The sequence below is a fragment of the Coloeus monedula genome, assembly GCF_965178545.1.
Source record: "Coloeus monedula genome assembly, chromosome: 15".
Taxonomy (NCBI): Eukaryota; Metazoa; Chordata; class Aves; order Passeriformes; family Corvidae; genus Coloeus; species Coloeus monedula.
This window is the reverse complement of record NC_138795.1, coordinates 8,311,274-8,330,314: the sequence shown is the minus strand read 5'-3', so window position 1 is coordinate 8,330,314 and position 19,041 is coordinate 8,311,274. Positions and strand designations below refer to the sequence as shown.

The 19,041-nt window shown below is 45.5% G+C and overlaps 1 protein-coding gene across 3 annotated transcripts in view; it reads right to left on the bottom strand.

Moving 5' to 3' along the window:
• Positions 1-19,041, bottom strand: part of KLHL3 (kelch like family member 3) — a 47,107-nt gene that overhangs the window by 11,417 nt on the left and 16,649 nt on the right. For all 3 annotated transcript variants that reach the window (XM_082291677.1, XM_082291678.1, XM_082291679.1), the window contains exons 4-8: positions 17,293-17,414; positions 9,505-9,667; positions 6,461-6,570; positions 1,452-1,568; positions 293-442 (exon numbers count right to left, since the gene is read on the bottom strand). In XM_082291677.1, the coding sequence (XP_082147803.1) occupies positions 293-442; positions 1,452-1,568; positions 6,461-6,570; positions 9,505-9,667; positions 17,293-17,414 (662 nt within the window). The remainder of the gene's footprint in view (positions 1-292; positions 443-1,451; positions 1,569-6,460; positions 6,571-9,504; positions 9,668-17,292; positions 17,415-19,041) is intronic.

Here is a 19,041-nt window from a genome sequence, read left to right as displayed (position 1 = left end):
AGCAGCTGCCTGCAGCCACCCCATGGGTCAGAGAGCCACCAAACCACTTGTGGCTGACAAAATGTTTCAAGAGCAGAGATATTCCTTCCCCTAAGTGTTTATCTAAGTTTATCCAACTTAATTATGTTTCCTTGCTGGGCACAGGCAATGCCAGAAGAGGGAGTAAAACACTTCAAAGCACAATCACTGAGTTAGTAAAAGTAACACGGCAAGTTCTTGAGCTCCTGTAAAAGACTGAAAATGCCACCAGGAACAGGGGGTGAGGTGACACAAAGTGATGAGCTCAGCTTACCTTTGGCAAGCTAACAGGAGTCCTTGGCTTTGTCCTGGGATTCTTTATCAGTTGCCTTTGATCCAGAGGAAGCAAATGATATTTCATGGCCTCGATAAGGAAGTCTTTACAGGTGTTGTTATTCTTGATCAAAGCTTCTTCTTCGACTGTCTGAGAACATGCACACACAACAAAGATCATTTAAACTGGCATGGGTCACAAGGAGCTTTGTGGAAAGAACATGCAACCTGGAATTTCCCTTTCAAAGTACCAGCATTAAAAAAAAATATATATGCAGGAGACAGACTTCCAACTCTTTCCAAAGAAACACATGCAGTAACATCCAAGCTTCTCACTGTTTTCCAAGATCACTCACAAGAAGTGAGTCTTTTTTCACCCTCTGCCAAACACTGGATTCAGCAGAGAATTCACCAGGACTCTGGATACAAAATAAGTAATTTCTTTTATCTGAGTCAGAATTTTTAAGGAGAGGCAATATCTGTTATTTCATCAGATACAGATGAAAGAAAAGGAAAAAAAATATCATGGGTTCATCTTGTGAATACCAATTTTATGCCAATTGTACTGACTTTTTTAGACACATGATAAAAGCATAGTAGTCAAAGAGCCCATATGCCAACCCCTTCTCTGGGAATTCTCAGCTTATTATCTAGGCCCAGATCCCAGGAATTAATTTATGAAGAACAATCTCCAAGTCAGACTGAGTCAGAGAGTGTCTCCCCTGCCAGCCACACAGACCCATATGTATGCACACCACACATCTTAAGCTAAAATTACCACACGTGATGTGTTTCCATTATGATGTTTTACCTGTGCATGAGATAAAAAAGCTGCACAAGCTTGTAACATCACCAGCTTGGTATTTCTGGGGTGGAAAATCACAAGATATTAACTTAGCATTTTTTTTTAATCAATGTTTCCCCTAGAGGGGCAGGAGCTCTGCTCTCAGCATTGCCTGGCAGAGCACAGGTCCCATTTACAAGAAGGTTTCTGAAGCACGCATTGATTTCAGAGTCCACTCAGTTTTTGCCTTTATTCTTCTGTTTACAGACTCAGCAACAGACCAAATTACCCATCTCACACAGAAACAGCCAAGCCACTGATTAAGGAGCAACCAGCAGCTTAAGTGCAAGTATTAATGACTTCTTTGCAGACTAACCTGTACCAGGTAATCTCTGGGCAAAAGGGGCAGGCGAACATGCTCCATCAGCTTAGCCATGTGCTCTAAGCGAGATTCCTTCTCATAATTTATCCAAGAGATAACTGCTTCAAAGACCTACACAGATAAAGTACAATTAAATGGGGAAGAAAGAACTGCCTTGCACAGTCACCCACCCAAAATCAGAAACATGGTGATTTTAGAGCACCGAAGGAAGGGGGTGCAAGATCTCTATCAAGCAGATGAAAAAGCTGTGACTGCACAGAGCACAAGCAGCACTGTAGCAGAGAGCTGAGCTGACCATGCATGTTAACAAGCAACTTCACATCTAGATGTGCTGTATCACTCCCAGAGCTAAGTGCATGCCCAGAACCATCATATACCTCTTGGACATTAGCACTGGAAGGCAGCCAGGAAACTTAATGAGCCTGCTGACATTTGCACTGGACATTATTCATGAAATCAACCACAACAATTACTCCTGATAACAGAGATCTCCCTCCTCTAGGAGCCTTTTGGCCACACGAAGTCACTATGCTCATATTTAACCACTGCACCAGTTCCACCAGCCCCCAGAAACCAGGAAGTCTTGAGGACAAGGTTCCCACACACACGGGACAAGCCCTGCCTGCAGCCATGGAGCCTCTGCACTGCGTGCATTTCACTGCTAAAAATACTCAGATACTCCAGCTGGGAAACAAAGGCACACCAGGCTTCTGGCCTGAACCAAAATCTAGTTTTACTTCCAGATCTAACTGGTTGAGATAAGCATCCAGAGTTGGAGTCCGTGACGAAGTGCTCACAAACAGCCCCATGGGCAGAGCCCTCGCGACGCACAGGCGCGGGAGAAGCGTCCTATGCAGGCTCCTGTATGAATATGCATGTGCTTATATAACTGTGAGCCTCACTCACAAAAGAAAGGCCTAAAAACGTCACCGGGAGTGGGAAAGGCTTCCTGAAACCCCCAGCAAGGCAGGAAGAGGGGCTGATGCAGTCTCAGATGCTGCACAGCAGGATCTGGATCACTGCAGTGGAGTTTCCCCACAAAAAGAGAATTAAATTCTGACACATAACTCACATCTACAGGCAACACTCCCCAAGCTCTCTCACTGCCCAGTTACCCAGGGGTGCTGAGCAGAGGCCCTGTCTGTCCTGTGCTTCCCCCCAAAAGCATCCCTGACCCTTCCCTCCAGCATACCGGGCAAGTGCCCTTGGTTTCAGCTTCCTTCCGGGGTCACCAAATGGTCAGGACAATTTGCACAGATAATTATTTCTTTCTTTCCATCCCTCCCATCACTCCCCAAGAAACCATTTTGTTTGGTCCAAGGTCACTAACTTGACAAAATCAACCAAAAACGAGGGCACCATCTTTCCATCTTGAATTGTTGATGGTAAATGTATTTGCAGGAGGCCTTGGCAGACACATCCTGCCATGAAGGAGATGCAGAGCAGAAAGGGGTTTTTTCCTCTTAGGCTAAACTATATACTTTTAAAATGCAGTAAAGCACCAGCCTCATTTCCTGTGCCAACAAAGCTCCTGCTGAACTGTTTGGAATTCAGGACACTGCAATGAGGATTTAAGCAACACAACAGGGAGCGGTGTAATCAAACTGCAGCAAATGCTGAGGAGAATAACTACTGCGGAGCCTTTAAGTATTTTAAAATTAAAATAAATAAGCAAACCAACATTTTAACTTTGGCTATGAGGCCTCTAAAGTAGAAACTGGGTTGTTGTGAGATTTTTTTTTAATTGCAAATGAGTGTGGAAGGAGGATAAAGCAAATGTTTAGCCGACAAACAGGCTTTTCATTAACCTCTTCTGCACAAAGGCTGAGCTGCAGAACAGGTCACAGGGCTGGGACATACCCAGCTACAGGTCAGGAGGACAGTGAACAAGTCTAAAGGAAGGTAAGGCAAATGTGCACTGGGAACAAGCTGCTTCCTTGGTGCTGGAGTCTACTCCTGAGTTAGGCAAGCACTGATGCTTCCCTGCTGTGCCTACTCTAAAAATAATTATATTTTTTAAAAAAAAATCAGATTCTGGCACCTTCCATTGGCTCCAATTCCTAATTCCATGAGAAGAGGGGAAAAGGCTTCAATCCAAGACAGCAATATCTCTATTTAAAGGCCACATCTGTTTCCACTCCTGCCATGCCCTCCCTCCACACACTGTGCCTGCTGCAGACCCCGAGCAGCTGCTGCTGCTCCCCCGAGATTCTCCAGCCATGCAGGACCTGCTGCCAGGGTGGGATGGACAAAGCAGTTGCCCACACAGCTTGATTTAGAGCCGAGGCACAGGCTGAGGTAGCAGCTGGCACCTGCCTGGCCGCAAGAGCAGTCCCAAGCTTGGGAGAAGTAAATTTCCCACTCTATGGAGCAGAAAGGTAAAAGGCTAGAATATCCCCTCTCTGCGTACTGCCTAAGGAAAGAGCAAGCCCAGATGTTCTCCCAGCCTCTCCAGCCAAAAATCCATTTGTTAGAGATTCCCAAGAGTGAGGACCAAACCTTGCATAAGCTTCTGCTGCATGTCAGCAGCATGAGACAATGAATAAATTACCAGACTCTGTGTAGAATCCCCAATCCAAAAATCCTAACCCTTTAAAAAATTTCGTCAGCTACTGTTCTGAGTTGGCAGGAGACCATTCTCAAGTGTCCCCCCCCTTCATACAACTTTAATAAATAACAAATAAATATTATTTTAATATCGTTTTTTTAGCTTGCAAACAGTAAAAAGAGCCAATTAGGTCACGTACAGAAAACCTTAATGAAACTGTCTTCCAAGTACTGTACTCAGCTATAGCAGAAAGAGCAAGCAGGGACACCAAACCTCTGCCCTGTTCTGAAATGGCCTGTGTAACTGCAGAGGCTACGACAAGGAGGACAGAAGAGAAAGGAGAAGAATCTTTGAGTGATGAGAAAATGCTGTCACCATTTTACAATTAAAATAGGTTTCTGTGCTAGCAGAGAATTTTTGTCATCCTGATGGCCTAGGGATATAAATATGCCACAACTGGTGAAGATAAGGATATATTTTATTAGGCCAATTGGTATTAGTTGGGGGATGGCAGAGGAAGGGGAGAACACACAAGTTCCTGAGGCATTCCAAAGGCAATTCTCCCTCCCTGATCCTGGCAGGACTTGGCTCTAACACTTGCCAATGATCCAGGGATACCAGTGCTCTGGCTCACAGGGTGCAGTACATGTATGAGACACAGCAAGAACAGGAACGAGAAAAGGTCTTGTGAAATCTGGCTGTGACAATTAAGCTCCCAGATTTCTGAAGTATTTTGCACATGCATATACACAGATATACCTGTGTGTATGTGTACACTGGTATACACACATATGTACTTTTATATAATTTGTTTTGTAATATGTATCTCAAACATTAACAGATAGGAAGAATAAAGATGAGGGAAGTGGCTTGTCTGCCATGAAGTTAACATGAAACAGCAGCCTATGAGTCTGTCCTCAATTTCCCACACTTCTTTGAACTCCAGCACATTTCATGTTAATGTTCCATTCCTATTTTCTGCCTCTCTCCTGTTATTCAGATCTGTTGTTTTGAATGTGCAGCTTATGCTTACATTTCCTTCCACTGCCTTGCATTCTCAACAATCTTTTCTTTTACAAGTTCTTTTACAATCAGCTAAAGAAATACTGGGTTTGATTGTGTAAAGCTCAGATGAGGGAAGGGGCATGTTGATTCCCCTGGGCGCAAGGCCAATAAAAGCTTCTGAACAATGCTGCACAGGACTGGAAAAAATTGGTTACTAAACTTGCACTTCCCTTTGCAGGCTGCTTGGCTCAGGCAAAGTGATTCTGTTGTGAGTCCGTGCCATTTGTCATTTCCCTTCCTGGCCCTGCCCGAGTGGCACCTCACAGCCCTGCCAGGCGCCCCTGCCAGCGGAAACGCGCGCCTGGATCCTCCGAGTTTGCTGGCTCAGGATCAGCAGGGAGCATCCCTGTGTCCACACCTCACATGGAGCAGGATTTCTGGCAAGTTTTACAGTCCCTATGGGCCCAAGCACCTGCGTGTCTGCAGCCCAGAGGGGCTGAGCAGGAGGAGAGCGCACATGAGGATGTGCAGCCCAGCCAGCAGCACGGCCATACCCAGGTGCAGCTTCATCCCACCCAAACACAGGCATCCAACAAGGGCGCTGAAGTTACAAACCACACAACCCTCAAGCTCTCCTGTAGCCTCTCATAAGTGACCATTTACATTTAGGAACGTGGTTTAGTGGTGGACCTGGCAGTGCTGAATTAGTGGTTGGATTCAATGATCTTAAATGTCTTTTCCAACCTTAATGATTCTGTGACTTTACAGTCTCCCCACAGTGACAATTTGGAGGTGAGCTGAAGGACTGGAGGTACATGCCTGTCCCCAGAAACCTGCAGCAGGGTATACAAGAAGCTCAGACCAGAGAATGGGGCTGGAGTTCACCAAGCACCATAATCAGTGGTCACCCTCCTCCCAAAGACTCCAGACTACACCAGATGTGCTGAATGTTTCAACCACAAAACAATATCAACCAGTGCCTTTTTCCCCTCTTTCATTAAAAACACTGAAGATGCTAGAAAAATATTTCCTTCCTTCCTTTTGGTTCCAGGCTTCCTTTTGTTGTTCTATCTAACATGAAAGAGAAGTCAATATTCCTCCTTGGCCTAATGAAATTCACTTTTTTTTGAAGTTTTACAGCAGGTATTAAATGCATTACACAACAGCAGATGGGAGTTTTCTAGTTTTCCAGAGAGGGAAAGTAGTTGGTTCTGAGCCCCAGGGCTTTTGGAGTGATATGGATCTGAGAGTCATAACTTCCTGCAAAGAACAACCAAGTGAAGGTCATTTTTATGTGTTTTTAGGATTCACATTATTTTCATTTTCCTTTCCACATGATTTCTGTTGGAGAATGGGCCCTAAGGAGCATATAATGATAACAGTTCCTGGTGTAAGATCTAGAAACATTCCAGCACTCTTACATTCACTCTTGCTATACCATTTACTGTACCTTTTCTTCAGAGGAGACTGTGAGCTTGTCACTTGATATTAAACTGCAAACCTGGTCCAGACTAAGGCTAAGAAATTCTTCTCCTAGCATCACCTCAGGGAAGTGCTGCTCTGTTCAACAAATGAAAAGGGGGAACAGAAAATTATAATGAAATCCATGTTTTCAGTCAATGGAAGGACCACAGCATTCAGAGAACAGCTCTTGTCACAGCTCTGAGCCCCCGAGACAAACCCATGGCGTCTGTGTGTGGAACACAAACAAACCAGCCTCAGAGCAGGAGAACAAAATCTGATGTTGTTTCAGGTAGCACCTGCCCCATGACACACTTTCATAAATTATACTAAACTTCCTGAAAAGCCACTGAGAGTCTTCCAGCAGCAAATACAGTTGGAAGTGGCAATTGAGACAAGAGCTAATGTCCAAAGTAGTAAATAACCTGGCCACCTCAAGATTCAGTTCTTGCCCACTTCAACAGGCTAGACAGCATCAGATCTGCTCAGTACCTGGGTCTAACTCCACAAGGGTCCCTGGTATTTGTATGTACTCCAAGGAAGGCCCATCTTTAACACTAATCAGTTTGGTTCATATGCCCAGCAATAGTGAGGGGTCCCAGGGCATCCAGCTGAACCTGTGTGTGCACAGGTACACGGAGAGGTGGGCAAGGGGGATCTTCATCCCATGCGTGCACATGGCAACAGCTCTCCTCTCCTTCCACCTTTTACTGCCTTGCCTCAATAACGTGAATTTAACCTTTTTCCTGCTCCAAACCCTCAGCACCCACCTTCCCAGTCATTTTCCCCTTTCCACTTAAGCCTGCAATTGTATAAACTTCTATTTCTCCCTTTTTTGCCTCCAGATCCCTCCAGACTGTAACTCTGGGAACCACTTGAAAACAAAATGCACGTTACTGAATATAACCCCAAACTGGAAGTATTATGACTGAGCATCATCAAATATGTCAAGCTTTATATCTAGCCAAAAGGCACATGAAATAATCACTTCCTAAAAAATAATTTCTAGGTCAAATATGTCATTAGCCAGTTGCAGCAATTTTAGTTCTGCAAGAATTTCTTACATATACTGCCAATTTAATCTCACCTGTCATTTGCTAAGTCCCATTTATCTTTGGCTGAATTACAGAAACATGAATCTCAGACACTTCATCTGAAGCAGCTCCTTTCAAGTTCTAATTCTGTAGCATTGAGAAGCTCAGATTCCTGTATCCAAAGAGCTCCCTCCGCAGCAAGATCTACCTTGAGTTTTCACGTCTGCAAAGTGCTTTGCCTGACAAAAAGCAGCACCACAGGGACATGAGCTGGCATAACTTCCATAGAGGAGTTTTTTGGGGGCCCTGAACAACCCCTCACCAAAGCTGTTGCTGCAGATTTGGACTCGACCAGACTTGGACTCCCCCAGTCACAGACCCTCCTTGGTCTACTGAGGAACAAAGCCCCACAGCTAAGACAAAGGCTCTGATTAAAAATAGCAGCATGTGGATAAAGTTTAATACTCTGTTATGCTGGAAATATATATATGATCTAATGAACTCTTTTGGCCTTAAATACTTAAGAGGCAGGAAACACTCCCCACACAAAAAGCTGGATGCACCCTGGCTTCTGGACAAAATCTTTTATTCATTCATTCTGGACTTGCATCTGGCAGCAGAAAGGTATTTGATCTCTTGTTATTAGTTGGAAGCAAGGAAGAATATTTACTGATTTTAAGAAAGTAACTGGTGCCTGCATCAAGAAGGCTCCTCCACCTTCTGAAGTTATCCACTGGCCAGGACTCAGCATTTCTCAAGTAACTGAGCTCATGCACACATGGACTTTTGAGCTTGGGGACTTCTGTCTTGGTTTAAGGCTGTTACATAAACAACATCGTGAAAAGAATTTTAATGGCAGTTTTATTAATGGAGTTCCATTAACATTACATGGGCTGCTGTACTAACTGGGACTTATGAAGGCCAATAAAACAACAAAGCAGACCTTCTAATTGCCAAACAACCAAATAAATATACTGTGAATGCACTGCTTGTTGGGTTAAAGATTAAACATGGCCTGGAAGCAAGGATAATGAGATATTACAAGCAAGCTTTTATACAATTAACCATTCCTTCCAGAGTACCTTTTTCTCTGGGGGATAATACAGCCAGAGCAGCTGAAAAGGTTTAGTTTTATTTGCAGGAGAATAGGGGAGGACTCAGTGGACACATTTTTATTCTACTGAGCTTACTTATAGTTCAATTAAGGACAAAATTGTGAAAAAGGAAAATGTTGCAGCACAGAGCAGGTGCTCTGGGAGACAGCAGGTGTATGTGTGCCTACACAAATTATCAGAAAACAGAAAAACAAACTGAGAAAAAACTATCAGCTTCTCCCAAGCAGAGGTCAAGGGCAACTCTGCTGGAGGAGACTGGAAAGTGCTGGGGAATTCAGAGCTTGGGGCTGCCTGAAACAGCTTCACATTTATGATGTAGAGGAGAAATGCTGAAAGCCATTGCCAGCACTTCCATATTGCAGCCAAACACATTTACTCTCAAAGAAGCATAAGCCTATCCTCCCTTGGGGTAAGGGGCCATTGCTGCACAGATCAGAGCCTCAGACTGCATGGCAATTTTAGCTGAGTGTTCCAACTTCCACCCAGAGGATTTAATTTTGCCCAGTGCCATTTATTCCCACAATGGAAATGCCCAGCATTGCTACTGCTCTCCCAGGGCAGGTCCCATGGGGGGGACACCAGCACACCAACGCTGAGCTGTTGAACAGGCACACCAAGAGCTTGCTAGGATCACACTCAGGAACTGTTTTGTGGTCTGACATCCAGAGGATAAGGGTGTTTTACCTCCTACGGTGCTCCCCTGTGACCGAACCACATTTCCCAACTTGAAGCATCACAGAAAGTTGCAAGCCCAGAACTAAATAAAATATTCCCTTCCTGTTCTAACACCAGAAGTCTGAAGAGACTAACCAGGATGGGCTCAGCCTCGGAGCTGATGTAGCTGGAGGCAGGGTTAGCTCCACACCCAGACCCCCTCCCCTCACCTGCGTAGGCGTTGGCCTGCTGCAGCAGCTCGGTGCAGGCGTGCACGTCGGCAAAAGCGCGGATGCCAAGGCAGTTCGTGGGATGCAGCTGGGACTGAAGGAAGTCACAGCAGTTTTTTCTAACATCCATCAGTTGCAATAAACTAGCAGCTGGCAACAAAACCTGCAAAGGCACGAGAGGGGAACAAGAGTGAGCAACAGGGAGTGATTCACAGCTCACACAAATTGGAGGCAATTCCCCTTCAACCCTGTGGGGTTACGAGAAGGAAGGTTCAAGTCTTAGCTCTACCATATGGAGAAGATCCCTGTTCATGCTCTGAGACATGAAAATGGCTATCCCACACTGGGCTATAAGTGGAACTCTTCTCACAGCTTCTCCCCATAAGACCTCAAGGCAAAGTGAGGACAAGGTAGAAGCAGCCACAGATGCTCCTGAATTTCTGGCTTTGCTGCAGGTAGCTCCTGCACACAGATTTAATTTTTTTTCCCCCCAAAGAGCTTTATATTATTTATAAGCAATGCCATCAGATTCAACGCCCATAGCAGCCCAGCAGTCCTCAAAACCCTGGACTTGGTTATTTCCAACAAAACCACATTGGCTTGTGAGCAGGGTGCCCAAATAGTCACATAAGAGAGGGGGTTCCCAGAAACTCAAGCAGGTTTTGGTGACAGCAAGGCTCTTGGGAAAGACAGCCCTCATTTACACTCACACAAAATGCTGCGGACACTCGTGGTTCATGACTGCATCTCAAAATGAGGTACTGCTTTGTACCTCCAAAACTAAGCACAGAAAAAGGAGACAGAAATGGATGAGGAATGTGATATCTGCTGGAAAAAAACACCTTTGAGGCCAGTGAGGAGGACAGGAAGTAGAAAACAAAGTCCATCAGGACATTACAGTCCATGACATCAGCTACTTCCTTTCTTCTGTCGAACAGCAACTGCAGACGTGTCTTATTCCAGCTCTTTCGTAGCTCTGGCTGCCTCACACATGTCCTTCCAACTGGGCATCTGTGCTCACCATCTGAGCACACATTTCCAGAAAATTATTTCCAACTCAAAAAAAATAAGCAGCTGTTAAACAAAACAAATAGGTTAACGGCATTCACCTCCCTGGATCCCAATGGCAGGGAAGGGATAAAGATGTTCCCTCCCTGTACCTGCCACCACGTTCCCATTCCACACCAGGGCAGGACATTCACAACCTGCTCCAGGTCTTTCTAGTCAACTGATGTGTTCCACTCCAGCCCAGCTGCACAGTGGCTGACTGCTGCCAAGCAGCCACCGCAACAGGCAACAATCAAAAGAGCAGTCAATTAACCCGGGAGCCTGTTTTGGCCCAAGCCTCCTGATGCCAGGAGCAGATTAGTTTGTAGCTTTGATTAAGTCAAGATAGCAATGCTCTAGGTTTTTGAAACCTAGCTGTGAACCACCTTCTCTCTAGCTGAACCCTTTCTGAACACCTGAGCTTCGGGTAGACAAGTCAGACTCCATGCAAACTCCATGCTATAGACCAGCCAGAGCCTCCTCTGTGCACCCCATCCATCCAGGATAAACACCTGCCAGTCCAGGTGGGCTGCTTACCTCCAGTGTTTGGGATGTTGCCTCCAGACCAAAAGGAACTCACTACCATCACCACATGCAACAGCCCCTGGACAAACCAGTACTGCTGTTACAGCCCACGCTGGCTTGAGAGGCAGTGCAGAAGGAGCCTCATACCACTGCAGGCTTCAGGAAGGGGGCATTATCATACAACACTTCTCAGAAATAGGATATAAAAAGCCTATAAAGAGATGAGAGGATTTTCTTTTTCTTATTTCCCAGCTGAATGTCTTAACACTCATCTTGTTTTTACCAGGGAAGACGAAAAGCAAGCAAAGGATTTCCGTGAGAACAAAATCTGTTTCCTTTAGAAATAACAAGAGGAAATGCCCTTCCTAAACATGCAGCAGGACCAAACTGCAACCCCATTAATATCTAGGCAAGTTACTCACATGGGTCTGGATTTGGCTCTTAATATTTGAACACCAACAGCCGTGAACGATTTACAGAGAGCTGGCTTCTCTACCAGATCTGCCTCCAGATCAAAACCCACTCATTTTTAGAAATTATGTCAAGATTATCTGCTACTACTACTGAGATTGACTGCTTTGCTTAATTTGTGTCCAGAACCTCATCTATGGGGTGTGTGTCTAGAGATATATATGCATATAACCATCTAGTTCACCAGCTGTGTTCCGCAGACTCCACACCAATTTCAAGTTTACACAACATTGCCTGTGCAATTACTTCCATAGACCTTTGATGTCTCTAAACTAGAAACATCTTTCAGCCAAAAGTGCTCTGTGTTCTATAAGGTTCATTTATTAATGCTGGACTGCAGAGGCTGGGGTTAATTCCCTACTGTGACACAGCCTTACAGGTAGTCTTGGCCAAAAGTTAACTTACATCATTCCTGCTCTTCAAAACTGGGAAAGGAGCGTTTCCCCTATGCAGGTGACGTATTAAAGCTTATAAGCAGCTTTGACAATTTTGTCAAATTGAAAGCCAAATAAGAGTACTGGCTGTAATCCTCAGCTGCACATCCAGGGCCACAGCTGGGACTGCACATCTGCCCAAACAGGGAGACAGCTCCCAAGCATCCACCCAGGGGAACCCGTGACCAGAGAAACAAATGGATTTTGTATTTGCAGGGCAGGTAAATACTCAGTTTTAAACAAGCTGCCCTAAACAGCACAAACAGTGAAGATAAAACTACATTAGTGTTATGTGGCTTTTGAGTGCAAGGGTGGCAATTAGGCTTTATTACATCCCAGCTGCTCCCAAGCAGCACATGGGCCGAACAACAGTACTTCCACTTAAATGCTCAACCTGAGGTGAAACAGCCCTGACAGAAGAAGGTGTGACAGCATAAGGGAGTCACAAAACCTTGTCAGGATCAGGAGATGGAGAAAGGATGTAGAGATGAGAGGAAATGGGGGAGCAACTGGTAACTTCCCTCCTGAGCTACCTTCAGACACACCATCCCTTGGTTAAACAGTGAAATAAAAAAGTGAAGACATCCATCAGGCACAGTCCTCTGGTGCCACATCCACAAGTTTCTCCTCAGCTTTCTATTAGGCCAAGCCAATTTAAAAGACCTCCTATAGGTTTAAGGAAGGGTGTCCAAACCAGAGGAGTCAGCCCTCCAATGGACCAGGGCCCCCTGCACTCCAGGGCGCTGCATGGCAAGGAGCTTTGGCTCCAGGGAGGAAAACAGCCCTGATTTATTGCTTTGCTTCACCATGGGCTTGCACCTACTATAGATGCAGCTTTTGGATTGAACAGGGGGAAGAGAGATGGACTGACCCACTTACAACCCCTTTATCATCAAAACTGCGTCTGCCAGAGAACTCTCCTTTCTTGCTGTGAACTCCTAAGTCCGCAGGGAAAGCTGAGGTGCAGAAGCATCTTTGAAACAGAAATATTGCAGCTCCTAGCAAACCTTTTTTCCTCTTTTCTTGAGGCATTTTTTATGACAATCACTATGCCTGCAAAGCTGACAGCTTCAATATCTACCTCCTCCAGACAGCTGATTTCAGATTTCATTCTCTGTGTATGAGCCATATCTCAAACTGTGGCAGTACACAAGGACACCTCACACATGTGGTCTGTGGCCCATCATTCCTAAGAACTTAATTGTGAAATCAGGTTAATAAGGACTTTTTCCAGGGAATCATTACAACCTGAATGATAATGACTTTCTTAATTGGGAGGGCAGTTCTCAGGCTGCCTGCAAGTAATGAAGTGTCATAGGTAAGGATGGTTGGGACACACTAAGGAGGAACTGTATTCACTGTCTAGAGCCAGAAGTCCAGATGTCTTCACAGGACTGCCTAGGACAGGGAGAGGCCTGCTCCCAAATCTCTTCATTCACCTCTGCTCAAGGACACCATGCAGAGCTTCCCTATCACTGGACTTTGTTGCCATCACTCTGAGCTCACAGGTTTGACATGAAAGTTGGAAAGCAGGCAGCAGTGTAACCACTTCAGCTGCAAAATCAAAACCTAACTGAAAAATTCAGGTAATTGATATGTTAAAAGCACCAGCTACCCCACACATGTAAAGAGCAGCAGGCCCTGTGCTCTGATGTGTGTTTATGATTTCCACTGAAATCAACCCAGGGCTGCACCTGAGCATCTGTGAAGTTCCCCGAGACACTCACTTTAGTTTTCCTTCCTTTTACAGAAACTGCATGACACAACTTCCTTCTAAATAAATGTATCCTGCTCCACCTTCAAATGAATGAGATCCTTATATCATGCATATGAAAATTTACAACCAACTTTGATGTGGGATGCAACAGAGGAAGAACAACAGAAAGCAGCAGGTGTAGAAATTCCAGGATGGATTTTCCTGAAACTACAACATGACTGTGATAAAGACAGAAATTCTGTCTCTGCGTCATGCCTTCCAAACAAGTGGGAGGCTAAATCCCAAATGCATGTTCACAGCTAAAACTCTATCATCCATCATCCCTGAGCCCTCCTGTTGCTGCTCCTATACTGCCTTGAAACCCCACTCTAAGAATGAAGTTCCAATAGGTAAAGCAGGATTGCATTTGTTGGGGTGATTCTCACCCATGCACCCCAGCAGGGTTAGAAGATACTATTCCCTACACATGGGCTCAGGATGAGCTGAAAATCCCCTTTGCCTGCACATTTGGGACATAATCTTGAGGAGAAATTGGATGAACACCCCCAAAACTCACTACACAGATGATGACTGGAACTGACTGTACAGACTTGGCCCCTTGTACACATATCCTTCCTTACAGAAAACAAAACAAAACAAAACAAAAGACGCTCATTTCACTGCACAATCAGCTACAGAAAAACATGCTTAGAAAAGGAGTCTCACTTCCTGAGCCCATACCAGGCCTACAAAAGAAAAAAAAAAATACAGGTTTCTATTAGAAAACAAACAACAAAAATCCTGTAAAAAGGCTTCTTGTTGTGAAGGGCTGGGCACTGCTCAGCATTCAAACACACTTAGGAACATTCTCTGCACTCCATGCTACCTTTGCTGCTCATCTTTTTTCTCATTTCTATCCTGCTCTCATCTTATCTTTCTCACTGACAAGATAGTGTCTTTTCATTTACTCACAAGTTTTGGTACCTTGGCTGCATCTGCTCAGTTAATGCCACTGAGCAACCTTATTTTTTTCATAGCTTCTAAAATGAAATTACCTGGCACCTATACCCAGAAATTGCTTCTTCCAGCTACTGAGAAAGTCTGAAGAACCCCTTTAAAAAAGTACCCTTGCCCTGCTAGAGAATCAGAACATGTGACAAGGAAATAGGAGACCTCAGGAGATACCTGCTGGGAAAAGAGAAAGTCTCACTGTGCTCAAGCAAGGCTGCGAAGGAACATTGCTGAAACAGCACAGACAGGCACTACTGAGGCGTCCTTCCAGATGGATGGATGGATGGATGGATGGACGGCTGACTCAAAAACAGCTGTGCAGCAGGGGGATGTGGTAATGCTAATGTGGTAACCTGCTCACTTCTTTCTAACATTGACACAGCTAATTCTGACTAGAGACTACAAGCAGCTTAATTTTTGTTGGTTTTAGTCTTCACTTCATGTGAAACTTTCCAACAAATCACAGAACATTCACTTCTGTAACCTTTTCTTCTTGTGGCTGGAAATGAATATTAACCTGTTTATGGCATTTTGTTCAGAGTAAAACACCCAGAGAGAGGATGGAAATTTCTCTTTCCATTAGTTTCATAACACAGTTATATTAAATTCCATAAAACATTTTCAACATGAACACTTTAAACATGTAATAAAATTTAAACTAGTCAGTTAATCTTGCAGTAGATCAGATTCATTTCTTCGCTCCTATCAATTAATTTACCTCTAGCCTGAAGAGTTAATCACAGAGTGGATACTGAAATAAATGCTGCAGTAAAAGGACCTGCTTTACTGCATTGGGAAAAAACACTTAGTATTCAAAACTTACATTTTTTTATCTTACTGTCTGAGAGATGAAAGCCAAAATATAGCCAGGGATCTACTTTAACTCCCTGTAATCCCTGGGCCACAGAAGGCAGGCTTTGATTAGGTTTTACGAAAAAAGATGGCTGTCCAGTTGCTCAAGAAAGGCAACACCTGGAGTTTTCACAGACCTTCTGGGCAGGACAGAGCTGCCTCTCCAGCCTGCTCCAGCCCCCACAGCACTGCTCACACCCAGGTGCAGCTGGAGCACCAAACAGTCCCCTGGAAATGCAGCTGGGGTCACCCCCCAAGCCCCATCCAAGGCAGGCTCAGCAGATGGGATCCCAAGCTCTGCACATCCCACGTGACAAGTGGGAGCTTCTGACCACCTAATCCCCAGCAGCGTGGAAGGAAAGCACACGTTTCAGAAAGCACGTGGATACAGCCTCCGTATTTCCCACAGAAACAGGGACCAGCCTGAGGGCGTGTAAATGCAGTTTCTCCTCCAGCAATGGGAGATCCCAGAGGTGCAAGGAGCTCCACCCCAGTCCCCCACTGAGTGATGTTGTAAGGCAGCTCCTGATGACCCTGATGTGAAGACACAGCAGACAGCCAGGCCAAGCCACCCACGGCTGGCTTTGAGTGTCAGCACCTTTGCCATAATAGCACCTTGAAGATATCCTCACCGCTGGTTCTCAGCCTCACTGCAGGGCAACCAGGCTCCACCCTCCTACCAGTGTGACAACTGCCAGGATGAGAGCACACCAAAAAGCCACATTTATAAAACTGGAGGGCAGAAGGGGCAAGAAAAGGCCCCCACAGACTTAGGTCATGAAGGATGGCAAAGGGTTGGACTGCAAAGCGGACCCAGCTCAGGGGTTTGTCCAAGCTCCTGTGGGAGGAGCAACAGGTCACAAGGACCCGCCCTCTCTCTGAGGGGTCGAAGCAGAAGAGCGTACAGCAAGAACCTCATTTCAAGCAGAACCAGTCTAATTTTTCCATGTTAATTAGGTCAACAAAACTCTCCAGCATCATGGACACAGACTTGTTCCCCTGGCAATGTCCAAGTCAAAGAGAGGAAGACAACAGGCTCAAACTGCCACTTGCAAACAAAAACAGAGACCAACCGAAAAGCATGTCCATACAAAAGCTCTCAGCATCCCTTCCAGACATCAGTGGCTAAGTGCACAGCCTTTTTCTTACCACAAATACAAGTACAGTCAAAGAAAGAGCTTTACCAGCAGCCACAGCCATGTGACACTGCAAAACACTCTCTTCCTGAGCACCCTGCTTTATTTGAAGGCTGCCTTTCAATTACTCTTTCCACTTCTGAACAAATATTTACCTCTCAGAAATTCAAGACAAGAGCACACACACAAAAAAGGAAGAATGTCCTCATTTTAACAATGTATCCCACTCAAAGCTCTGTGAAACAACTCAAACTACCCAGAAGAATTTAAAAACGAACAGCCACATTCCTCTGCCATGGCCTTAAAACATTTGACTCACTGCTTGTTTGAGTCTATTCTGACCTTCGACAGACTGACCCACAAGTCAGCACAGCTTCTTGGAAGGCAAATGCCTGCTCTCGTTATAAGAGCTCCACACAAAAGCTAAATGCAACATGACTTAAGCACAGGCAAAGCACTGAAGTGCCTCAAGACTAAACAGAGGCTGAAGTAGCTCTTTTCAAGCTCAACCTTTTACTTTCTGCAGCCTGAGGATCCCTCACCCCCAAAGAACCTGTGCCTTTGAGTTTCAAGCTTTTCACTTGGTTCTCCACAGGAGCTGCTGAACCAGACCTACCTGCACATTCTCTTCCGTGACCTCGATCTCAGCGGTGTAGATGTAATCAATCAGCTTCCTCAGGGTCTGCCCATCGACATCTTTTATCTCAATCTTCTTGGCCTTACTTTCAGACATGTCTCCTGAAATTCATTTCAAAAGGATAGTTACAGTTTGCTCTGCAGAACCTTGTTCCCCACACATCCAGCACGTGCTCCTGCTGTCTGACTACAGGACTGCTTGGCACTATCCCTCACCACTGAAGAGCCACCAGTGAGATTCCCAAAAGCCTCCTAATGCCACCTAAAAAACGACTGAAGATTGAGGACACTAGTGTAAAACAACATAAATCAATAAATGCAACAAACTCAACTTCTTGACAGAAAAGAACCTGCCATGGTTTGTTACAGTGGGGATACTGTAACACGTGTATCAGACAGTGAGGCCCGTGGAAAAGAAATATATATGGACTGATTCTTGGTAGATGTTTCAGAGATGTTTATTTCTCCAGCCGCATGGCCGGGATCTGCTGAGGAACTGCTGCAATCACGGGACCCGAGGGTCCTTTGCCCGCGCAGGGAACACAAACCAACCCATGGGAACGAGGCTGAGCAGGGGCAGGGAAACCCCGTGCCTGTGCCCTCAGGGCCCCTCTGCCAGGGCTACATGGCAGGGGAGGGACCCCAACATTTCACCCGTTTATTTTTAACAAAAGAGATTTAAAGCTTAACATTGAAAACAACTGGATAAACATAACAAGAACAGCTTCAAAACAAAAAAAAACAAGCCACCCTCCTGAATCTTTAAATGTCCAAACGGATTCTCTGGAACATCTTAAGGCTGACAGAAGGGAGACAGGACTCTCTGAGCATGCTTTGTGGGGAAACTGAGGCAGGAGAGGGTTTCTTCCATTTGTACCTGTTGGAACTCTAAACAACAATAGTTAATTTCTTCCCTCCCCCTCTTCATCCCCCACTCAGCATTGGAAAGGGATTTTTGGGGAAACAATTGGCAAAGGCATGGTTTTGTGAGGGAAACCATGGGTGAAAAAACTGATTGGGAATACACTGGGGGTAATAGGATATAGGATAAAAGTGAAAGGTGGGATTAGGAAAGGGAGACTGTAGGGGGGGCTTATAATGGAGATATTGTCTAACATGACTACGATTTTTAGCATATATACTGCCTTTCACAGAAACACCATCAGGCCCAGTGACCTCTGCTGCTTGTAACCCTTTTCTACCTCGCACAATTTCGAACTCTACTACTTCGCCATCTCCCAAGTTTGGGATGCATTTTTCAGGGTTATGCTTTTTAGTAGCAGTTCTGTGAATGAATATGTCTTGCTGGTTGTCACACCTTGTTATAAAACCATAATTTTGTTTAACATTATACCATTTTACTATTCCTAAAACCTTAGCTAGGGTGATTTTTTCCTTTTTCTGAGTGGCTTCTGTTTTCTGTCTCGCTGCGTTTTTGCTTTCTCTTTTGTCTTCGCTCGCTTCCATGTTGGAACTGCCAGGGCTGCTGGGGCTATCGGGGCTGCTGGTGCCTGCGCGCTCTTCCCGGGGTCGCATTCGGGGCCACGCGGGCCGGGCCGGGCCGCGCCGCTCAGCTCCCCACGTGCCGCCGCTTCTGCTCTCAGCTGCGCTGCGGCTGCCTGGGGCTGCACCCACGTCTCGGCCGGGCCCCCGAGCGACGACTCCCCCATGCCCTGCTCCAGCGCGCGTTTCGGGTAGGCACGGCTCCGCTCCGCTGCCGCCAGCCTTC